This window comes from Homalodisca vitripennis, chromosome X, assembly GCF_021130785.1.
Source record: "Homalodisca vitripennis isolate AUS2020 chromosome X, UT_GWSS_2.1, whole genome shotgun sequence".
Taxonomy (NCBI): domain Eukaryota; kingdom Metazoa; phylum Arthropoda; class Insecta; order Hemiptera; family Cicadellidae; genus Homalodisca; species Homalodisca vitripennis.
In genome coordinates, this window is record NC_060215.1 from 156,094,414 (window position 1) to 156,120,391 (window position 25,978).

A 25,978-nucleotide genomic window follows, 5' to 3' on the forward strand; every position below is an offset into this window, starting at 1 on the left:
ATGTAATTACCATTAATTTTCATATTTAGGTAAGACTTTAGTTCTTCACAGGTAGTATTAGGACTCAATCGGGACACAAATAAAAACATTATTTTTTGTTAGTGAATTGGCTTAAAACATTTAAATTAAAGAGTAAAAAAGAGCTTGGTCATTATAAAATGTTAAATAAATATGTTCTAAAATACTAAACTGCACAATTTATATAAGTTTGATGATATTACTTTTCATTAAAAAACAAGAAAAGTAGTTGATTTATCTTGACTAGTTTGGTGGCTTCCTGTCTCAAGACAATTATTTGAACCAATACACCTGTTCAGCGGTGCTGGTCAAGGTCAACCACTGGTTATCAGCTGTTTTGTTTTCTGCTACAGACTTCTGTCAAGTGGATTGATTGCCCATCATTGTTTACAAACAAACTTATTATTAAAACAAACATGTCCAGTATGTATTAAAATATTTCACTTAATCAAGAAGATAGGAAAATGAATAAATAATGGATGTGACATATTATAGAATATTATATTATCAGTTGCGCTACAGTAGTAATTTCATTGAAGATGGCTTCTGGTACTAAAAATCCACTATGTGGAGCTTGTCCAAAAAGAGTAACAAGTAGCTCGGGAGGACTTAGGTGTGAAGGAAACTGTATGAAGTGGTTCCACTTTATGTGTGCCGGGAAAAGTAAGAAAGATTTCCAATTTTGTGTGTGACAACTGTCAACGGTTGGAGCAGCGTGAGAGGACTGTGAGTGATTCGTCTAATATCACACAAAGTGGAGTGCGACTGTATTGTATATATTTGAATTTTGAGTGATCACATTTTTGATCTGACACAAAATATGTGAGAACTTCAAGAACAGGTTAGATAAGTTCAATCTGAGAATGTGAGGTTATCATCCGTTCTTCAAGGCCACACAGAGACAATTGGGGACATTTTAACTAGGCCTAGTGACAGCGAGCGGGTTTCTTACTCTAGTATACTGAAATCTACCTCTAAGAATACTAAATCTTCCTATCATATGACAGGTAGTAATAGTGACAACAGACGTGTAATGTCTGCATCAGGAAAATCTGACAGTGTAGACCAGCGTGAAACTGGTCAGCCTATTGGCCTATGTAAATCTGACAGTGCATCAGATTTAGAGGGTTTTCAATGGACTAGAAGTTCTGCAGTATTACTACCTAGGCCTGATTCAACATTAGCGGAGTTGGAGGAAAGTGACAGCAATGATGGTTTTGTTGAGGTTAAATAAAAAAACACAATATGCTTCAGTGCAAGACTGGTGCTAACGAACATAAGATTTTTACTGGTCGTGCAACTGTGATGATGTCAAACTAAAAGTAGTAGAAAGGTACAGACATATTTTTGTTTCAAGATTTTCTGAAAATGTGGAATGTGAAGATATCAAAGAGTATCTAAGTGGCAGTACCGAAGCTAATTATGAAATAACCAAGCTAAAAACAGACGTACAGGATATAGTTCCTTTAAGGTTGGTGTTCCCCTATGTAGCTTTTTAAAGCTACATTGATTTATTTTTTTTTTATTAAAACTTAAATTAAATAAAAATTTTGGAATCGAAATATTGGGACTTAATTTTAGATTAGATTGTGAAATGTCAGGGTAAAATCGAACATGTAATCCTTTGGCAAGTTAGCACTGGTAGTTTTTAATTGTTAGGAAGGCAGGTTGACTGCCTTGAATTGATTAGAACTTGTTTTGTTGCGATTATTGTTCTCCTGGTTTGATACAGCTGGACCAATGAGAGAGCACCACGGATGTCCTGCAAAGTTGGTTGGAAAGGGAAGTATTTAAGCGCCCGCTCATAATTTTTGCCCTTCTTTTGGTTTTTTTCGTGAGTAAAGTTAATTGCAGTGCGCCGTATTTCTTAAATTTTTCCACGAGTGATTTTGAGGTAAGCACCAAATTTATTGTACGTTTTATTGAAATAGTCATCCTGATCTGATTTTAAATTAATTTTGTTGTCTTTTTTTATAGGAAAAAATTAAATTCAAATAAACTACAGAGCATTCTGAATAACTTATTCTCGAAGAACAATAGAGCATAATAGAATCATACAAGTTACATTTGGTTCATGCTTGCAAGAGAAGTGAATTAAAATTGAACTTTGTTAATAACTTTAATTGAGATTTGGAAAGTAGTAGTTTATTAATATTTAACTGGAACTGTTTTATTGTGAATTATTAATTGAAAATTAATTGAACTTTAATAATTGTTAGAGAGAGAGTTGTAATCTGAATTGCAGAGACTTGAAAGTTAAGGTTCAAATAGTGTAAAGAGAAGTTGAAATTTTTATTTTGTATTTTGAGTGAACTTAGAAGTGAACATTTTTATTTTAATTATTTCCAAGTGGTATTTCATTTTTATTTTAAAACTTTATTACTTTATTTTAGAAGAGAGCTCTGATTTTTATTTTGATATATTTGATTAATATTTTTATTTCTTGCTAAAGGAATTTTTAAATTTACTAAAAGGTTTGTCAATTCTTTGTGGAAAATAGTGATAAAAATTCTGAAACGTTGAACTTATTAATTTGCCAGTTAAAAATAAATCCATTGTTTTTATTTAGAACTGTGATTTTTATTTTAGACAAACCAGGTAATATTTAATAGTTAACAAATTTAGTAATACATTGTACTTAATATTCACTAGGATCTTTACTAATCAAAAAATATTTTATATCGTCTTGGATGTATTATTGATGATTTAAATATTAATACTCTGGAATATTAATATCAACAATCCAAGTCGTTATACCCTATCACTGTGGACTAAGGTGTTTGATGCAGATTTTTGGCCTGAAGGTATTTACATAAGTCGTTTTAGATATTCGAACAAAGACAACTCTGATGCTTCAAAAAATTCTTTTTTGGAGATGAAGACAGTGTTGGTACCAAATAAGTAGGCTAACAGAAGCATAATTTTTCACTGATGTTGTGGAATGTACTAGGTTTGATAAATAAAACTGATATTCTTAAACTAGTGGCTGATAATAACAATCTTGATGTTATGTAAACACTGGATCTCCGATAATGATATCAGCAATCTTGTTATGCCTGGCTACCGTACTGTCAGCTATTTTTGTAGGAAAACCAAACAGCGAGGAGGAACTTTAATCTTCTTATTGGAACATATAAACTCTGTGATCTACGACAGACTTCCATCAGTGGTTGAAGAGCTTCAATTCGAGGTGGCAGCAGTTCTCCTTTGTGATTTCAAAACTGTGGTTGTGTCATTCTATTGTCCACCACATGTAACACCTATGTTTTCCTAGATAAACTACATGATGTTTTTTCTAGTCTTTACGGTGGGAACTACAATCTTATTCTGGCTGGGGACTTCAACATAGATTTTATGTCTCTCACTAGTGAAACTCTACAACTTCAAAACTTAATAAACAGTTTTAATCTAACTCGGCAGTAGTTGAGATCACAAGACGTAGCGCCATTTCTGATGGGGGCAATACATGTATAGCCTCATAGTCTCTACTTGACTCGAAAAACCGCCATGGAAGGGAAACCAGGCATGAGCATAACTTCAATTTACCAGCTCACAGAACTGCACTATTTGCCACAAAACCATCTTATGCTGGAGCTAAGCAATTTGTTGTTATTTGAAATGACATATAAAGTAAGAAAATATGAAAGATAATGGTTATAATGTTCTCTGCTTGTATTCCTCTAGTGTGTAGAATGGGTGGGTCCTTAGCCATTCCTACAGTACCAATTTCAAGAGTTTCCCTCTTCTTCAATTGCAGCTCTGGGGTAGATGGTTGTAAAGTTTCCTCCCATATTATGATGGCTTTCTTTCATACAGTTGAAGATGGTGGTTTGGAAGGTTGTAGAGACCAGATTGCCTTGAGTAGTGTTGGTGTATATCTCTGTTTCTGGGTAGTTCTGCTGCATCCGCATGCAGTAAGTACTAGCTCATGGATGTAGATTGTAACAACTGTGAGAATGCCTAGGTTCTTAAACGTTTCTCTACAGTTTTCCATCCTTCCAAGTCCAGCCAGAACCCTTATGGCCTTCTTTTGTAAGATAAGTATTCTTTGTAGATTTGTTGATGATGTTCACCCCCCCCCATACAACTATTCCATACCTCAGGTGAGTTTCGAATAGTGAGAAATATGGTGTTTTTTCTGTTTCTGTGCCGCTGATAGATTTGATTTGCTTAATTACATATAGGCTTGTGTTAAGTTTGTGGGTAAGATGGTCAAGTTGTGGGGTCCAGGTCATTTTTCGTCTAGTATTATACCTAAGAATGAGGCTTGTGTTTCCATTTCTATGTCAGGGATCAATGTAACCTCAGCTGCTCTTCTCCCAAATGCCAACTGGCTGGTTTTTGAGAGATTGATCACAAGATCGTTTCCGGAGCAATATTCATATGCTGTGTTGAGGGCGATATAGGAGCTCACTGCAAGCCTACCCGTTGTCTCACGTAGCAGGAGGGTGGTATCGTCTGCATATATGGAGGAGTACAAAGACGTCTTAGGTGCTGAGGCATGTCATTTATAAATAAAATAAATAAGGCTGGTCCTAACACAGACCCTTGCGGCACACCTCGTTGTACTGGTAGGGGAAAGGACTTAACTTCTCTTGTGATTGGTTTTGAAATGAGCTGTTTTTAATTTGGTGTTATTTAACAACAACTCATTATTTGTGAACCATTCCTTAAGTTAAGTAAGGATATTCTGTAGTAAATGTTTTATATTTATCTAACAGTTAATTTTTACAAGAAAACTTTTATTGTCAAGAATCAAGAATCTTTATTAGTCATAATAACATTATTAAAATGCATTGACATCGTCACCAGAGCTTCAATAAAATATTAAATCTAGATACATTACATTAAATGTTAATTCCAGTGAAAACCTTACTGGCCAGATGAAATAACAGTATACTATGTATAACTAAGCATGGACAATCAACAATAAATCCATTTATTATTAGATTTTAGAGAAAATAAATTAATAATATTGTAATAAAATGGTAAACATTCAATAATAAATAAATAAATAGTACAATAACAGACAATTTAAAACAGTAACATTTAAAACATTTATATGGGCTACAATACAGATAGGTTTAAAATTTAAAAAGAAACATCTATCACAGACAGTGCCAGGTATTCATCTATACTATAAAAAGTTCTAGTTAACAGCCACTGTATACATCACTGATTTGAATTTACTAAGACTAATGTTATGACTGGTAAGAGGTAGTTTATTAAACAAACGGATACCAATAAAAGAATACATAGATTGGTTTGACTTAATCTGCAGTAGGGCTGATCTAAATATAAGCTGCCTCTAGTAGGATAGTGATGAATGTCATTTCTAAGAGAAAAGTCGCCAAGATTCTGTTTTAATTTAATCATACATGAATAAATATAAAGGTTGATAACAGTTAGAATACCTTCCTCTGCAAAAATAGGTTTACATGTAGTTAAGGAGGAGACTCCTGCTAAAATTCTAACAGCCTTTTTCTATAACAGTAATACTTTATGAATATCAAGACTGTTACCCCATATGGTGATTCCATACGATATGGTGCTAAGAAAAAATTCATAATATGCGATTTAAGATAATCTTTGGGAACAAGTTTCTTTAGGTGGCACAGCAAAAAAAATTACTCTTGACAGCCTACAACAGACACTTTGAACATGGGGTTGCCAAGTCAACTTAGAATCTAAAGTTATACCCAACAGTCTTACACAGGACTTTAAATTTAAATTATACTTCGTTAGCGTAAGATTCTTACAAAGAGAAAATAAAATATTTTGTGATTTATTATCATTTAGTAACAGACCATTAGATGAAAACCAGTGGTTAGCTTGGTGGAGGACATGAGTTCTCTCTACAAACAAGGTATCTATATCGTTATTTATACAATAAAACGTGGAGTCATCTGCAAAAATTACTGAGCCACAATCCACATCGGTAGGCAAATCATTTATAAGAACTAAGAATAAGAATGGGCCAAGGACCGATCCTTGTGGTACACCACCCTTAACTGAAGCTAACTCAGAGAGTGTGTTGTTGAAGTACACCCTCTGAGTGCGATCAGACAGGTAAGTTCGAAAGAAGTTTAGCTCAACACCATTTAGGCCATAATGTTGTAATTTGTTAAGGAGGATGTCATGTGGAGCACAGTCAAAAGTCTTTGTCAAATCACACAAGCTGGCAAGTGTGCTAGAGCAGTGTTCAAAACCACCTATTACTCCTGAGACTAGAAGCTCGACTGCGCCCACAGTGGACAAACCCTTGCGAAAGCCAAATTGATTTTTAGAAAATAGAGAATTAGATTCAAAAAATTCACTAACCTGGTATATCACAGCTTTTTCAATTATTTTGGAAAAGGTGGGCACCACAGATATAAGTCGATAGTTCTCAGCCAGGGAGGGGTCCATTTTTAAAAATAGGTACAACTTTTGACAACTTAAGCAAGTCAGGAAACAGGCCTGTAGAAAGACAATGATTGATGCTAGCCATAAGGGGCTCTAGTATCACAGGCAAAACAAATTTCACCAGATCAACACTGATATCGAAGATGTCTTTACTGGAACTGCTTTTGATGCTTTGGACACACTTCAGTACTTCCTCACTTGAAACTAGTTTCCACACAAAACGTAGGGGTGGAACCTGGTAGCCGCTCACAAGTTGACCGGAAACCGCCAAAGAAGGCGGAGCCTGACTACATGCTTCTTTCACTGTTGCAATGAAGGTGTAATTGAAGTCATCAGGGGTTAGGTTGTGGCTGATCTTATAGGCATTTGAGCTACCTTTATATCTGTTAATAATTACCCATGCTGCCTTACAGCTATTAGATGCAGAGGATATATATTCAGCATTGAAATTTAGTCTGGCATGGATAATAGCTTTCTTGTAGGTTTTCCGAGCTTCAACATAGTTTGACTTGGTTTGTTCGACAAACAGATTGTACCTTACTGCCTACAGATGAATATGATGCAGACTACTAACTTTCTCTTTTAGACGGAGAAGTTCTTCAGAAAACCATTTGGGCCTACTATTAGAACACAGATTTATTTTATGTCTAATTTTCACAATTTTCTTTAGAAAGCACAAGTTCATGTCTTCATGAAAAAAGTTTAAAAAGTTTTCAAAAAGTGTGAGATTTGGATTACTGTTTAAAACATGATTCCAGTCCGTTTGACCAATATAAGAATAAAATTTAACTTTGTTAGGCACACTAAAAGATCTTATTACCTTTTCCTCTTCTACGGGAATGCCACTCAGGTTATGTTCAATACTGGACTGAGATGTCAAGGTAGTTATCAAAGCACTGTGATCTGACAAAGGAGGCTGTAGTACATCGACAGAGAGAGAATCCCTCGGTAGGCCACTTACAACGTTGTCCAAACAGGATTTTCCCCTCGTAATCTTGTAGTTGAAACTACAGCAGTCGAGCAATCTTAGAAGGTTGAGAAACTCATTTGGAAATTCTTCATTTACTTTATTGATATCTATATTGATGTCCCCAGAGGCAATGATAGGGAGGTTGAAATTACACAAAAACAACCACAGTTTTTCCATGTTGTTTAAAAATATATCTTTGTTGCTATTAGGAACTCTGTATGTAGATACAAAGATTACTTTAAAATTATTAAATTCCACAACTGCAGCAACAACTTCAAAAACATTTTCTTCACAGAAATCATTTACATTAATTTCAGAGAACTTTAATGTTTCATGTACATAGATAACGACTCCACCTCGCGATCTTAAAGATCTACAGAATATGGCAGCACAGTAAAAACCACTTATAAGAGCTAGGTCCTTAGAGTCATAGGTACACCAGTGCTCACTTAAGCATATAACAGAAAAGTTATTGTTGGCGATTATAATATCAAGTTCAGGGAGCTTATCTAAGAGAGACTGAACGTTGGCAGTCAAGATTTTATAGGTAGTCCTATTTGACGTTTGGTCATCACTCTTGATTGGAGGTTTTGTGAGTTTAAAATCCCTTAAGTAGGGCTTAATACTATACAGTTCGTCAGTTCGTGATTGTATAAACACATGTTTAATTGAGCATTTAGACTTGCATCATGAATAAATGCAGAAAACTAAAGAGGCCTAAGGATTGAACCTTGTGAAACTCCACGTTTCATTAATAACCAATTTGATTTATATTTAGAGTTGTTTTTAGTCTGAATAGTTCTACTTTTAAGTCAGAACAGATATGAAATTAGCAAGTCCTATCTAGTTTATTTTGAATTCCTATTGACTTGAGTTTTTGGATGAGGAACCTATGATCATCACAATCAAAAGTCCTGGACAGGTCAAAAAACACTCCAGCTCCATTCAGTGATCTATTCAAGGCATCAGCAATTTCCATAAGAAGTGAGTCGATTTGTAAAACAGATTGTAAACTGAAATCCGCTCAAGAATAAAGGCCTTATTTATTTATTTATTTATTTAATTAAGCATAACTTGCAAGTAACCTTATTAGGCTTATGAAGGAACTATAGAAGAACTGTCCGTGTGAAAATTATAATATAAATCTAATTTGTGTTAGGCTAAAATGTTCAAGGGTAAAATCCTTGGTACCAAAATTGTGTGAATTATTTTTATTTAGCTTCATAAATGCTGAATATGAGAAAGAGTCAGACAGTTTTTAGAATTGTTCAATTGAAATTTATTGAAAATATGTACAGTGATATTACCTAACTTTTCTTCAAAGTATGCTCGTCCTGCATTCATACAACTGTTTAAAACACTCCTGGCAAGGTACTGTCTCACAAGTCACAGTGTAGTGGAGCGTTGTTCTGCAACAAAAACTAATTCTTTGTTGCCTATTTTTCCAATAGTTACTACTGATGGCATCTCATAGTAATTGAGAATCTCAACATACAGTAGTCATTATTAACAGTTTAACCTTAGGAATAAACTCGTAATCAACCAGACCCACATATACAAAACACACCTTCAAACCACTTTCTTGTGGCTTTTGTCCAACCCTAATATTTCCCTCCTCGATTTAGTTCTTTTCTTCGTCCAGATGACTTATGTTTTGCTTCACAGTTGTACAGAAAACGTGTCTCATGACCTATTACAATTTTCACAGTTGAGAAAGGTGACATTTATACCTTGAATGTTTAAGTCCTTGGGTATAGATGTTCAAACAAACACAATGTATATTCAATCCTCATGAAGAATGTGTGAACACTCCCATGTAAAATTCCAATGACCTATTACAATTTTCACAGTTGAGAAAGGTGACATTTATACCTTGAATGTTTAAGTCCTTGGGTATAGATGTTCAAACAAACACAATGTATATTCAATCCTCATGAAGAATGTGTGAACACTCCCATGTAAAATTCCAATGACCTATTACAATTTTCACAGTTGAGAAAGGTGACATTTATACCTTGAATGTTTAAGTCCTTGGGTATAGATGTTCAAACAAACACAATGTATATTCAATCCTCATGAAGAATGTGTGAACACTCCCATGTAAAATTCCAATGACCTATTACAATTTTCACAGTTGAGAAAGGTGACATTTATACCTTGAATGTTTAAGTCCTTGGGTATAGATGTTCAAACAAACACAATGTATATTCAATCCTCATGAAGAATGTGTGAACACTCCCATGTAAAATTCCAATGACCTATTACAATTTTCACAGTTGAGAAAGGTGACATTTATACCTTGAATGTTTAAGTCCTTGGGTATAGATGTTCAAACAAACACAATGTATATTCAATCCTCATGAAGAATGTGTGAACACTCCCATGTAAAATTCCAAGTTAGGTGCGATAACATAGGCTGTTGTTCAACTGTCAGAAACACAGGCAGACACAATCAGATTTTAATATAATTGTATAGATGTCTAGACACAACATAGCTATGGTGAGAAGTGTTAATTCAGTGTGAATGTTGAGTTTAGTTCCAGTTCACTTTACTCTTAGTGCAGTGTCTAGAATCTGAAGCTGTCACAACTTGACTTCTGGAATCTTCATGGAGTCATGTTCGTCTGAAGAGAGCAAAAACAAGTTGTATTTTATGGATCTCTTCAGACCTACATGACTCCAGATTCCAGACACTGCACTAAGAGGAGGGCAAACTGGAACTAAACTTAACATTCACAATATAAATTTATACTCTTTTATGGATCTCTTCAGACCTACATGACTCCAAATTCCAGACACTGCACTAAGAGGAGGGCAAACTGGAACTAAACTTAACATTCACAATATAAATTTATACTTTTTTATGACATTTTAAATAGACTTACAGAACAAAACTTGTCCTGCTAATAACAAGTCAAATGACTGCCACAACGAGGGTTAAAGGAGGAGACTACTGAGAAACATGTTTCGTACTAAAATAATGTTTGGTGATTAAATAAAAATATATTATAAATTTTTTTAAATGGACCCTTCAATGTCATTAGATCAACACATGCTACAATGAAAACAAACTGTTTTTGACTTTATGTTATATAAATGATTAGTCAAATTCAAAAAAATCTTTATTCGTATTAGTTACAATGATGTAACATTTGAATAGTTTCAGTTTAAATTAGCTAAAAACTAATATAAAATAAGCCTATAATACAACTACCTGATTTGAAAATCAAAATATTCATCTATTGAATATAAAGCCTTGTCTATCAAGTATGCTTTAAGCTTTCTTCTAAATATTTTATGTTCTGTTTCTTGTTTGATAGCAAGTGGAATGGATTTAAGAAATTTGGATCCAATGTATGTTGGTTTTTTTTTTGTGAAACATTTAGCCTATGGCGAGGTTTTAAAATATCATTTTTACTACGTGTATTATGCAAATGAATTACGTTGTCATACCAGTATTTAAGATTTTTATTTTAGATCTGTTAGATCCGGTCAGAAGGACCAAAAATTATGTTAGATCCGGCTCGGCGGACCGCAATTATATTCGAAGGACCAATAAAATGTCTGATATTTAAAAACTCATACTTCGATAGCTGAGCAGGTGGAGCCCATACGTTGATTTTCTAAGAATAACTATTAGTCGAATGGGAAAAATAAAAATACGAAATGAGATCACAAAACATAGTATTAGAAAAAAGGCACACAATTAAAGCAAAAATACAGGTGTTAAAATGATTTTCGTCTTCTATAAAAATGTCCGAATTAGTTGAGGATTTTTAAATCTTGGTTGAGAAGAGAATTGTCTTTAGTTGCGAAGGACCATGATAAGAATGATGAAACACTGTTACCTTGCACCGTCCATTGTCTGACACCTCGACACACATGAAGTTGGGTTGATTGTAGTTCGACCTGGGTTGCTTCCAAAGAACGTTGTGCTGGTGGAGTCCTTGCTGATGGATGAAGATTCCACCTTCACTTAACACTGTTTTCGGTTCACTCACGAACGTTGAGACAAAGTTACTTTTGGCTCGTTAACCAAATAATGTCCGGCAAGGGGACTGTTAATTGCCATAGAACGGCTTACGGTTCACAAGAGACAAGACAAGGGGGCACGGCCCGAACTTAGTTAAAGCTGGTGTTGACGTACAACCTAGCAAGACGGAGTCTTAAGAAGAACTGGTTGGCTCGTTAACAAAATAATGTCCGGCAAGGGGACTGCTAATGGCCATAGAACGGCTTACGGTTCACAAGAGACAAGACAAGGGGGCACGGCCCGCACTTAGTTAAAGCTGGTGTTGACGTACAACCTAGCGAGACGGAGTCTTTAGAAGAACTGGAGAGATGCCTTGGGGAGCTTTTCTTGTCCGGCGTCCTGGACGCCTGATTGGTTGACAGAAGTCACTTCATACCACGTGACAATCGGACCACTATAGATTTGGAATGCAGGTGGGTGGGGTGGGTGTGTGTGTGTGTGTGTACAAAGATAAGTGGAAATAGATGGCTTATAATAAAAATGGTATCGAACTATGGTGGGCAAAGAGCAGTTCTAAATAACATACAATTCTGGTTATTAGTAAAAAGACTATATTAATGCGTAAAATTTGATTAATTATTATAACTAAATATGAAAACCTAACAAGATCACATAATTGTATCCATTATATATTGACCGTAGACAATTAAAATGTTCAATTCCTTAAAATATTCTTTCATAGAATCATTTATTTTTAGTGCTAACATAATTCTCAGAGATTTTTTCTGTATCCGGAGGATTTCATCAAGATTTGATTTTTTAGTATCACCATACAAACAGAGGCCATATGCAATATAAGATTGTACAGGTATATAAGAGAAATAGATTGTCCTCAATGTATCAGTGCTACAGATAAAAGACATCTTCGTCAAAGCATAAATTCACGAGTTTAATTTTGTAATCAACAATTGTAGTTGATCCCAATTGAGATTTTCATCAATAGTCAGACCTAAGAATTTAGTACTCTGATTTTTTGTTACTAGTTGATTATTTACTATGATCATTGACTCAATTATTTATTTTGTTTGTTGTGGTTTAAAAGATAATTAATTTGTTTTATTTATATTTAATTTTAAATTATTTTCATTTAAAAAAGAATTAATGTTATTCAATTCAAAATATGAAAGCCTCCCTATCTCATAGTTGATTGAACCATAGCCTAAGCATTATATAGAATAATTATATTCAATGCATAAAGTTCGATTTGAGCTTGTTCGTCATTAACTTGTTTTGGATCCCTTCAGACGAACATGTCTCCAGATAGCAGGAGTCAAGTCTGAACAGTGTCACATCTCAGCCACTGCACTAGGCGAAAGGTGAAAAGGAACTGACTTAACATTTGTCAAAGATTAAAGTTTTTTTGTGGAATAAATGTAACGTAACTTCCAGCAGTGAACTGATGTTTTAGTTAAACTGAAGTTTTAGTCTCTAAATTTATATTGTGAGATTTGACGTTAATTTTGAATTAAATACTAGAATGATCCAAGTTAAGATTCAGATTTGACTTCATATTAATTTGGTTACAGTAATTAGGAGTCATATTTTTTTCAAATGATTTAATTGATTGCTGGCATGTAACTCCAAAATAGAACAAGTAATTTAGGATATATTTGCTCTTAACTTAGAGGGTAGTTCTTTTTTTTAAGATTTCTCAGCCTACTCCTTCCTTTGGTTAGCCATCTAAAGTGCTTTAGTTCTTTGTCCTTCATTGGTTAATTTTGAGACAGTAAATAAGATTTGCAAGGATACATAATTCCCTAATTTAGACTGGTCTGATTTCAGATCAACAACACAGACCACGTCCTGTTGAAGATCGCTACCCTTTACGCTGAGCGATTGATGAGCGATGTAACTCTTGTTGTGGGCGGGGTGGAGTATCCAGCCCACAGACTTATCCTGTGTGCTTCAAGCGAGGTTTTTCAGGTACTTCTATAACGAACTATACAGCTTATGTTTGAAACTCTGTCACCCCAATGCCTTTGATTTTACAATACTATGCAGGATTTTTAAAAATCTCCAAGAAGGCCTAATAATTTTTCAGTGACAACTTATAAAATGAAACTCAAAACATTCTCATGTATTAATATTTTTTAACTCAAATTTAAATGGGTATTTACCATTGACCAAACTATTTTCAACACTTCTAAGATATTACTAAACATTTCACTTTTCTGCAAATTATAACAACTTCAAAATAGTCATACAATAAATAAGTAGCACTACATTTCGAAATTTACAATCTGATCTCTTCTTCAGATGGATAACTAACCTAACACACAACTACCATCTAGTTTAAAATTAGCAAATCATACCAGAGTGTTGTGACACGCGTAATTCAGGAATCAGCAATCATGTTGTGTGCCAACTCCATGCAAACTATTTTTACAACATGCACTTAACACTACTTAATAAATCCAAACTAAAGAATACAAGTCAAGTTGGTCTGCAGTAAGTTGCAGATCTTGAAATGTAGTGTTACTGATGTATTGGGTCACTGATTTGCAAGTATCTGGAAACAGCTTATTTCCTTCACAATCCTTCCATCGTCAAAAACAAACTTTAAAGAAAGGATCTCCAAATGTTGCAACTATAGTTTGTGTTTACAGTACTGTTGGAGTGTGCAGATTTATGAATGAAAAATGTATGGTGTATGTTAGTGCTCTTTATGTTGCTTTATGCAGACCAGGTTTTTCTGGTGTGGAAGCTAGTTCAATTATTACATAATAAACTGTGATCAGGACAAGATAAGCAGAAATATACATATTTAAACGTATATTACCTGATTAGTTGGTTGTAACAGAGTAATTGCCCATGTATCATACAATTAAGTTGAACGAGAGAACAGTAAAGTGGTTGTGGCTGCAGGTGATGTTAATGAGTCCGAGATGGAGTGAATCACACGAAAGTCGTGTGGTGCTACAAGAGTCGGGACCGTGTTCTGACATCTTTGGCGAGTTCCTAAGCTACTTCTACACGGGCCGGATTCGGATCAATCAACATACCATCATGCCCGTACTTCTTCTGGCCGACAAGTACAATGTGAAGGTCAGTTGCCGATTCTTTGCTCTCTGTAAGGTGGTGCAATCGATTTTGGGTTGAGTAAAAATTTTAAATTTAGTCACAATCCTTCAAGATATCCTTCCTGAAGCCAGAAAAAGTATTGAACAAATATTTTGGTTCACTTCATGAGAAATTATAGACATTTGTAGTAATTCTGGGTCTTTTTATAATCAATGGAAAATGTCTGATGATAAAGATTTCAAATTTGTACAGTATGTGAAATATGATCGGAGGGATTAACTTTTTTATTTTAATAAATATGAGTTAATTTTTCAACTATGGTTAAAATATTACTGCAAAAATATTTATTTGATATATTTTGGAATTTAAAAAGTTACTCCCTCTGGGAGAATGATATCTAGAATTTTGAGTATTAAATTGCAAAAAAATGCATCCGTATGGAATTGTGTTCATTCTTAAAAAGACACAGTGCGCTTTTGAATTTTCAGTCTGCTCCCTGCCGCCCTGCTTGTGGATGCACGAGCAGGAGCGAACTCACCCTTCCCCCAATTCCCCGACCAATGGTAGTCCTCTTACTTGGCCTTACCCCTCCAGCCCCTCAATTAGGTCCTCTCTGCATTCGCTCTGCACTTGATTTCTACGTTCTCAGCTATAATATAACCAAACAAATAGTTTTATGACAAGGCTAATCTTGTCTTGCTAGTGTTAAACTGAACATACTTATTTAATTTCATTCTGAATGAAGATGTGTGTGTGTATATATATAAAATGTTGTACTAATGTACTAATACGTTTCAAATAACTAAACAATTCAAAACATCATTAGATGTGAAAATTACAGTGGATTAAATGAACTTTAACACTTTACAAGGGCACTTTACGCGACCTGGGCTACATGCTTTAAAATTTTGCATTCTTTTTTCCAGACTGCATAATTTACAACATAAATTAGAATTGAGTCATTTTTAAGCAATTTAAAGCTACTTTTATTCTTAATATTTTTTCCATAAAAGCAAGTCGTTCAAAGTTTTATAAGTATACAACAAAATTCAGTCTTTACAAAAGTTTGATAACAGCACATGTGAAATCTATCTTTCTTCCAACTAAGCCAGAAGAGAAAAATTGTGTTGGCTGTCGTTATAACAATTTTCAATATATTGGAATAATCTGGTAAAATAATTCATAGCTATTACTTAAAAAGTAAAACAGTAAAGTAAAGTGTATGTTTACTTAATCTTCTTGAAACATACAAAGATTAAAATAAGCCTATAAACTCTTTATTTAAAATTGATTATTGACTACGGTTAATGGAAGATTTCAAAGGATAAATCAATGAAACAGGATTTCAATGCTTTAAACTAGTCATTTGTCTAGAGACAAATTTAAACTTCATGTTTTACAGAATGCATGTTTATAAAATTGCATTATGTCGTGAATTTTTACAATGTGGATAGTAACCATTTTAAAACTTTCTATTGGTTGAGAAACTTTTATTGGTAGAGAATTTATCAGATTAATGTATTGTAACTTACCCGTGTGTGTTGTCTTAGTACAAATTTTAGTTTAAATTGGCTAGAAATTATGACATTTCACCACTATTTCCTGTATATTATTCAATACTGCACTATTTTAACCCTTTTAAGGCCAATGACCAATTGAGCTGCACTAGTCTCAAAGGCCAGCTTCTGATATTGCTCAGGTACCTTGAAGGCCAGGCTATTTTTGTCACTTTTTGCATAGTTTTAGTAAATAAGCTGTAACTTCCATATTGCTTAGCAAAAACTGATAATTCTTTTTTTAATTTGTTTGTAAAATTATAGGCATTGACACGAAACTATAAGGTTGGTCATATAAAATAAAAAATATTTTTTACATATATGTTTTTATGTAAAATTTGTAAACGTAATTTACTTTTTTAGGTTTTAACACCTCATAAAAAATACAAAAGATTGTTTTGCACCCAAGTAACACATATTTTCTAAAACTACATATTATTTACAACAAACATGCCAATTTTCACGTGCTTATCAATAAAATAAAAGTGAAGTAGGCACGAATTATTCAAAATCTGCAACTGCGGCTTATTTGTGAAAATTGTAGAAAAGCTAGTCTTGTCTTCAGTTTATACACAAAATATCTTTTTTCTTCATACAACTCACAAGAATCCATACAAAATAAACACAAAACACTGTTAGTAATTAAAAATTTAATTCATTTTCAGAATCATCATTGTAAAAAGCATCTATATCACTATCACCTAAATCCCCAACACCGTCAACAAACTGAACACCGGTACCACTAGCAAGTAAATTGTTTACTAAAGTGTGTTCACTTGTAGGTGATTTGCCTCTTGTTCTTTTGCTCATATTTACACTTAATAGTTCACTGCAAATACTCAAAAATACCTATAACATCGCGCATAATTACTGAATTGCATCAAAAAAATATAACCACAACAACTTTAACCTATACACCACAACGCTGGTGTAGTAAGACAGACGATTTCATGCATAGATGTATAATAATAGAAATGATGCAAGATGATGCAAGAAACGGCAGTGTTTGCGTTTACTCATGAAGCCCATCTAACCCCAAACAAGAAAGTATCATGGTTGGTGGCATTTGGAAAGTTTACTGGCCAGTAAACCGGAAATAATGGACGGCTACCTATTGTAGCCGTTGGCCGCGAACGCCATTATGATCACGGCTACCTATTGGAGCCGCCGGCCGCGAACGCTATTTTGACAACGGCTACAATAGGTAGCCGTCGGCCTTATAAGGGTTAATTAAAGAAATTTAGCAATATAGACACAATATTACAGTTTTTTTTTTTAATACACATTAATATTATACAATAATTGACAAGTTTTAGTATACTTACACTTTTCTACAACTCTTACGCTTTAAAGTTGACAGCCATACAATTTGGGAAAATAATGGTTGGTTATATATGTTTTTATGCGTGTTTTATGTTTAAAGTTCTAAAAACAAATTTTAACAACATTTTTATATCTTACATTGTTTTGCCAAACTTGAAGTTTGTGTTTAAAAATGTTACATTTGTACATTCAACCTCATAACACTAATATGTAACAAGACAAGTGTATATTTATTGGTACATACATAAACTCCAGAATTGTATGAATTCAGCAATAGTAATTCCTTCATGTATTGAGTATAAAAATGATTGTTATAAATTTCTAAAAGAACGCATACAAAACATGAAGTAGTATCCTGCTACTTTAGAAACTGCCAGATCTAGGGTTCAGGAGGATTGAGAGAGATGAGCAGGTGAGACAGATAACTGATTCCCGGTACTTGGGGTGGAGGGGGGAAATGGGCCAGCGAGCTACTTATCACAGGATTGGTAGAAAAACCATAAACAATGTTGTTCAGGCGATCTACCGGTCAGAGTTTGCAATCCTGACGCAAGCACAACCTCAAGTGCTGAGTCATTTCAAACCTGAGCTATATTCTCATGTCTACTTAATTTTAACAAATATCATATAAAATAATACATCTATAATAGAGGCAGGCATTGTATAGTTATTTATTATGGTCTTAAAATTATGAAATGTAATATTTGGTGGATGTTTATTGATGGGTCTTCATAAAAAGATGTTATTATTCTTTCCATAAGTAATGGAAAAGCACACATTTAGAATATTGAAAACCTCTGCAAAGTTGTTATGTGTGGAAGTATGCGAGGGGAAGGGTCTTAAGATCAACTCTTTGTAGAACACAAAAATAGAGTAAAATATGATTTTATTTGAATTATTGCTCTTAAGATAATACCAATGTCAAATAGCACTACTATTAAAGTAAGCATAGTATTGTGGTGTTTGATTAGAAATTTACAATATAAATTAAAGATTTTATAAGATTTTTAAGGTTCAGAAGTACTTGAGCTTGTAGTCAGCAAGGGATCCAATCACACAGTAATTTTTGGAAGTTCTGAGTGGTCCACAAACTAACATTTATCTACATTCATTTAATGGGTATCCATAAATACTTTTAGTGTATTTAGTGTAAGATATTATTTTTTCAAAACTTATATTGTGTTTTTGAATAAAGAAGTTTATTATTAAATGTTTTTTTCTGTGAAAAAGAGAGCATTAAGTTAGGTCCTGATGTGAGAAATAGCAATCTAAAATTACAATTTGTTTATTAAAAACCATTCATGATATCACTGTGCTTAATAGATATTGAAACAAATGTTAAGTTCAGTATTTCACCTTCCAATAATTGTGAAATGGATCTGGACTTAACATTCTTTATTAATCAACCCTTCCCACCAATGCTGTACATTATGTGTAGATGTTGAAATGTTACAGGACCTGACAGAACTGTGTGGCCAGTACATGTGTGATCACATCGCACACGCTGCTACTAACAACCAGCTGATCACATGGTTCCAGTATGCACTGTCTCTCAGCCACTATCAGGTGGCACAGGTAAGTTCACTATCAATCTTGACATTTTGAACACGGCAATGTGCAAGTTAAAATTAACCTATCAAAGGTCGGTCTACACTGATAGGTAGTAATACAGTATCAGCGATTAAGGATTGTGGTTAAAGGGCCAGTGCGCCTTGCACACACACACACACACACACACACACACACACACACACACACACACACTGAGGCCAGCCCGGGTTACTTAGTATCATCTTAGACTCTTGAGCAGTACACCATGACAATTTCTGTGTTTACGTTGTTTGATAATTTACTCGTTATGATGTTTACAATGTACATCACAACGCTTTGCTCTAAGTATAAATCTATATATACTAATCACTTAAGTATAAAACTAAACAAAAATCAGAGTTTGATTGGGGAAGTGCTCTAGGTTACTAGCAGGCCCGAAATGTGGCCGGTCCAGTCACTTGTGTGTGTGAGGTCAGTGTGTCATGTGAGTCTACCAGAGTCCAGCTGCTAATACTATATGAACTTATTTTGTTCGTACCATGCTTCTATACATGATTATGGATTTGTTAAAATTTCAGCAGGTATGTATTTTCTTTGTGAGTCAATCCAAAGATGTTAAGATTGGACAGACAGTATATCCTGTGATAATCTTGTTACTCTTACCTGAATTTTCAAGTTCAGTACCTGATAACAAAGGGATTCACTTCAACTTCTTAGCAAGGATTAAAAGTGAAATATTCTTTCTTCAATTGGCAAAGTTAGTCCGTCAACAGGGTGTCTACTAGTCATGAAAGTCCCAAAAAGTCCACTTTTTTCATTAACGATCACAAAAGTCATGAAATGGAATGAAAAGGTCATTAAAAATTAAATAGTCCATTATTAAACGTAATAAAGTGTGAAAAGCTTTTATTAAGCATGGATCATTATTCTTCCATAAACTTTTTTACTACATAACCGTTTCAATACTAGTAAGCATCCCTGAGATAAGTCTGCGTGATGTATATAGTTACAGCACCACTAGTATAACTGTTATTTGTTACTTTGTGTCAATTGGAACAAAGCATAACTGTTTCATTACCAGTTAGTATCCCTGAGATAAGTCTGCGTGATGTATATAGTTACAGCACCACTAGTATAACTGTTATTTGTTACTTTGTGTCAATTGGAACAAAGCATAACTGTTTCATTACCAGTTAGTATCTCTGAGATAAGTCTGCGTGATGTATATAGTTACAGCACCACTAGTATAACTGTTATTTGTTACTTTGTGTCAATTGGAACAAAGCATAACTGTTTCATTACCAGTTAGTATCCCTGAGATAAGTCTGCGTGATGTATATAGTTACAGCACCACTAGTATAACTGTTATTTGTTACTTTGTGTCAATTGGAACAAAGCATAACTGTTTCATTACCAGTTAGTATCCCTGAGATAAGTCTGCGTGATGTATATAGTTACAGCACCACTAGTATAACTGTTATTTGTTACTTTGTGTCAATTGGAACAAAGAATAACCGTTTCATTACCAGTTAGTATCCCTGAGATAAGTCTGCGTGATGTATATAGTTACAGCACCACTAGTATAACTGTTATTTGTTACTTTGTGTCAAGTGAAACAAAGAATAACCGTTTCATTACCAGTTAGTATCCCTGAGATAAGTCTGCGTGATGTATATAGTTACAGCACCACTAGTATAACTGTTATTTGTTACTTTGTGTCAATTGGAACAAAGAATAACCGTTTCATTACCAGTTAGTATCCCTGAGATAAGTCTGCGTGATGTATATAGTTACAGCACCACTAGTATAACTGTTATTTGTTACTTTGTGTCAATTGGAACAAAGCATAACTGTTTCATTACCAGTTAGTATCCCTGAGATAAGTCTGCGTGATGTATATAGTTACAACACCACTAGTATAACTGTTATTTGTTACTTTGTGTCAATTGGAACAAAGCATAACTGTTTCATTACCAGTTAGTATCCCTGAGATAAGTCTGCGTGATGTATATAGTTACAGCACCACTAGTATAACTGTTATTTGTTACTTTGTGTCAATTGGAACAAAGCATAACTGTTTCATTACCAGTTAGTATCCCTGAGATAAGTCTGCGTGATGTATATAGTTACAGCACCACTAGTATAACTGTTATTTGTTACTTTGTGTCAATTGGAACAAAGCATAACTGTTTCATTACCAGTTAGTATCCCTGAGATAAGTCTGCGTGATGTATATAGTTACAACACCACTAGTATAACTGTTATTTGTTACTTTGTGTCAATTGGAACAAAGCATAACTGTTTCATTACCAGTTAGTATCCCTGAGATAAGTCTGCGTGATGTATATAGTTACAGCACCACTAGTATAACTGTTATTTGTTACTTTGTGTCAATTGGAACAAAGCATAAGTGTTTCATTACCAGTTAGTATCCCTGAGATATGTCTGCGTGATGTATATAGTTACAGCACCACTAGTATAACTGTTATTTGTTACTTTGTGTCAATTGGAACAAAGCATAACTGTTTCATTACCAGTTAGTATCCCTGAGATAAGTCTGCGTGATGTATATAGTTACAGCACCACTAGTATAACTGTTATTTGTTACTTTGTGTCAATTGGAACAAAGCATAACTGTTTCATTACCAGTTAGTATCCCTGAGATAAGTCTGCGTGATGTATATAGTTACAGCACCACTAGTATAACTGTTATTTGTTACTTTGCATTGATTGGAACAAAGCATAACTGTTTCATTACCAGTTAGTATCCCTGAGATAAGTCTGCGTGATGTATATAGTTACAGCATCACTAGTGTAACTGTTATTTGTTACTTTGCAGGGTATCAGTAACAGTTATTTCACTATAAAACAAAGCCATTCATTATAAAGTCTGCAATTTTTATTCGTTTAAGATGTTTTGTGTGGGATAAGATATGATTATAGTGCGTTGAAATACCAGTTAAATTAACTTTGTGCTGTCAAATAGAGCCGATTTACAGTTTAAGTTTACTGTTTTGAAAATAATAATAATAATATTGACTTTTTGTTAGAAGAATTGACAAAGTCATGTAAGACAGAGTCAAAACAATGTTCTAATACAATATTGTATAGTATTAAAATGTTAAAAACACACTCCATTGTAAAAAGTACTGTTTCACAAAAATTAAAAACAATAAATAAGAGTACAAGGCCGAACACTAGAAATTTATATTTTGAATATTAAAACACTCTGAAAGATCATACAATGGATTTTTAAGTCATACAGTTTCATTGTAAAAAGTGTTGCTGGATATTTCTGAATTACATTCTTTAATTTGTTGTAAATTTTTTGAGAAGTTAGCACACGACTGTGTTGTGTTTTGCTAAGCCTACAATACTTTATTGCAATATTATTTCTATTTACAGAATTGTAGCTATATATATTATTGCTAAAAATGAGAGGTGAAATATTTTTCAGAGTGTATGATTTTGAGTCAAAAATATATAAATTAATATTATTTTCTAACTGTAGTTTAATAAAAAGTGGTTTGCAATGGTCCAGTGCTTGTGCTACTGTTATTACCCTGATGGCTTCATTTATAGGATGAGGATGTCATTAATTTGAGTGCTATTGCGCTATATGACTGGACCATACCTGACTATAGGTGTAAAAAAGGCTTGGTATGTAGATTCTACATAGTTCATTATGAGTCACAGTAAAAATATTACTCTAGATAATCTTGTTTGAAATGTATTAAATATGGGTCTTCTATGTTAAATTATCATCGATAAATAGTCCTAGAAATTTAGCAGAGGAAAAAAGTCATTTAATTTGAAAAATTAACAGGATTTTGGACATTTGCCATCGTTATACGTTACAAAAGGTATAACACAACGTTTCATGGATTGGAATCTATCCTCTTCGTCAGGTGGGGAAGGTATTAATACATACAAAAATAAAGAACAGAAAAAAGAAAAGAAGGGAAAGGAAAGGGTTCAAACGTACCCAAAAGCTGCTTGGAGTCCAGTCTAGGCGTTGTTACTGCACAGAATGCAAGTCCTGAGCACAAATCACAAGTACGAGGATCATGATCACACATGACACTAGCACAGGCTACAGTGGGATACTAACAAGAATGGCGATGTTGCCTCTTTCATAGGCACCACTTAGTGTGATCTGAAACAATGGGACAGGAGGGGGACTTAGCGGTTGGTCAGCAAATGTCATGTATGAAGCCTCAATAAGTTTGCATTTGAAAAAGTTATCGGTGTATTGTGTTGGCCTCATCCCATTTCATATGATGATTTTCAGACCAGCAATGTTGAGCAATTTTAGACTTTTCCACTAGTCCTTTTTTTGTATTGTCTTTATTTTCTTTAATTCTCACATTTAGTGGTCTTTTTGTCTGGCCTATTTATTCCCCATTACAAGAACATGTTATACTGTAGACAGATATTTTAGTCCTGTATGCCATTTTTTGGTTTGGTTTCTATGAGACTTTGTCTTAGAGTATTTTGTGTTCTAAAAGCGGTTCTAATATTATATTTCCTGTCTACTCTTATAATTTTTCCCGATATTTCCCAACACATAAGAGATCAACATGTACATAAATTTTTCTTTGTTTTCATTCTCTGACTCGGAGTTTTCTATTGTATATTTTGCACTCGTTACAGATTTCCTTAAACATACTATTAGATAGATTAAAAACATTATGTGCTAATTTTGTGTCTTCTATTGACTTTTTATACAGTTTTTTAATAAATATAATTTGGGGGAAGTATGCCACAGCCAGAATTCTTCACCAATTTGTCTAGAAACAAGTTGTACTTTCATTTGGGCTAGTTCTCTTTAATACCATTCATTGTTGCTTTTGTCCACTTTAGCTTTTTTAATATTGAAAAATATGCCCATTTATTAATAATAACGGGAAAAAAGGTTTGAACATAATTTTGGGCACTGAATGATTTTTCATTATTAAGTAGGGTATTCCAATTATACGATAATAAACTATTAAACAGATCATCAAGTAATGACTCTGGAATACTGATCACAAAAGGCATTGTTTATTCTTTGTTTTCATGTAAGTTCTCAGATGTTTTTTTTGAAGTCATCATTTTTTTTTAAAGTTAGGGTATAAAAGGCAGAACACCGTGCATTATTTACAAAACATATACATTTAGAATTTTGCTGCTGGGAAATGTCTAAAACAAGTTATAATTTTCATTTTTCATTGTCACAGGCATGTGAAAACTTTTTGAAATGGAACTTTGAACTAGTGGCCAGAGCAAGTGACTTTGTCAACCTTCAACAAGACGTTTTCGTCAGAATTCTACAGCAGAGTGATCTGGTTGTCCACAATGAGATGACCGTTTACAAGTAAGTTCTACAATGAGCATTGTTGTCTGTATTTGGGAATATGGAATCTCGCTATTCTCCACACATCTAGCGAGACCAAAATCAGAAAGTTATTTAGTTAAAGATGTTCAATTCTCATTGAATAGGGGTGAAAATGAACAGTCTCATGAGTTTTAAATATCTGTTTTAATTCTTGTAAACAATATAAGACTGATTGAATGAAGAATATCTAGTGACCAATAGCAATGAACAGTTTGTAATTATGAGGTGTATTTTAAGTAAGTAGGTACCTTTTGATATAGAAAGAAACAAGTAATAGTTTATTTTTTAAATGAAAGCCTGTACATTTTTTACATAATTTCTAGCAATATTTGAGTGCCATGACCATTACTTTTAAGTTATATCTATACGTATAATGCAGGCCTATTATTTGCCGATTTGCACACTTTTGGAAGAAAAATTATTGTATAAAATCTATTTGCAGATTTTTATAATTCATTTTTTGTTTTTAATAAAGCTAGCAACATAATACTTTGTTTTGGGTTGTAAAATTACCAAAATTTAAAAACAAAATATATATTTTTTATCTTAAGTTTGAAGCAAATTCTGCACTGTCAATTTTTAAGTTTTTCAAACTATATCATGTGAAAGAGCATGAAAATATAAGCAAGTTATTTATATTAAGATATAATGTTGTTATTTACATGGAAAGTAAACATGATGATATTGTGTAAGATAAAGTAAATTTTTTCTTGGAGATCTAAGTGTTCAGGAAAAAGTATTGTAAAATAACTATTTCAAAGAAATAGTTCACTAAAACGGAAATCACATTGCTAAAAATAATGTAGTAACAAACTTTTTCATTGTTGGTTTCAGGGACTCAGACAAATTAGCAACACTATTTTGTCTTCGTATAACTCAGTCAAACTTAAAACTCAAATAAATTTACTTTCAACATATTTCCAACAGTTGTACACGTTAAAGGTATGAAAATTGACAGCACATAGAACAACGTCTGTGGCTGCTGTCCAGTTCTAATCTAGATTTGTGCAAAGTAATAATAATCACAATAATAGTAAAATAAGAGTTGCTGTGTATAAATGAAAATATAAATTTATATGTCACAGTATTTGTGACACAACAAAGAGAATAACATTAATAAGAATAAACTACTGTTAGTGTTATATTTTACCGAAATGCCAGGTCCTCACCCGACCCTGAAAACCGTGAATTTTGTTCACTGTGAAAAAAAAACCTTAAATAAGCAGTGAATTTAATGTACAGACTGTGAAAATCTCTACAAATTGCTATTAGATGAATCAGCATGCTTTGTCACCGTAACTATGTTGTAAGGTCCAGTACACACTTAAGCGAGCCTAATCGCGATAACTTGTGGTGATGACGCGATTTATTCAAGCGAGGTGGCCGACCACTGCGTGCAGGAGTGAGGATAGCAAACAACCGCTACCACTACTACATCGCGGCCGACCACTGCGTGCAGGAGTGAGGATAGCAAACAACCGCTACCACTACTACATCGCGGCCGACCACTGCGTGCAGGAGTGAGGATAGTAAACAACCGCTACCACTACTACATCGCGGCCGACCACTGCGTGCAGAAGTGAGGATAGCAAACAACCGCTACCACTACTACATCGCGGCCGACCACTGCGTGCAGGAGTGAGGATAGCAAACAACCGCTACCACTACTACATCGCGGCCGACCACTGCGTGCAGGAGTGAGGATAGCAAACAACCGCTACCAC

The 25,978-nt window shown here is 33.9% G+C and overlaps 1 protein-coding gene across 1 annotated transcript in view; it reads left to right on the top strand.

Moving 5' to 3' along the window:
• The window catches only part of LOC124370049 (BTB/POZ domain-containing protein 17), a 55,462-nt gene that overhangs the window by 10,377 nt on the left and 19,107 nt on the right, over positions 1-25,978 (top strand). Inside the window, exons 3-6 of the mRNA XM_046828368.1 lie at positions 13,209-13,349; positions 14,292-14,471; positions 18,782-18,901; positions 24,097-24,233. Of these exons, the coding sequence (XP_046684324.1) occupies positions 13,209-13,349; positions 14,292-14,471; positions 18,782-18,901; positions 24,097-24,233 (578 nt within the window). The remainder of the gene's footprint in view (positions 1-13,208; positions 13,350-14,291; positions 14,472-18,781; positions 18,902-24,096; positions 24,234-25,978) is intronic.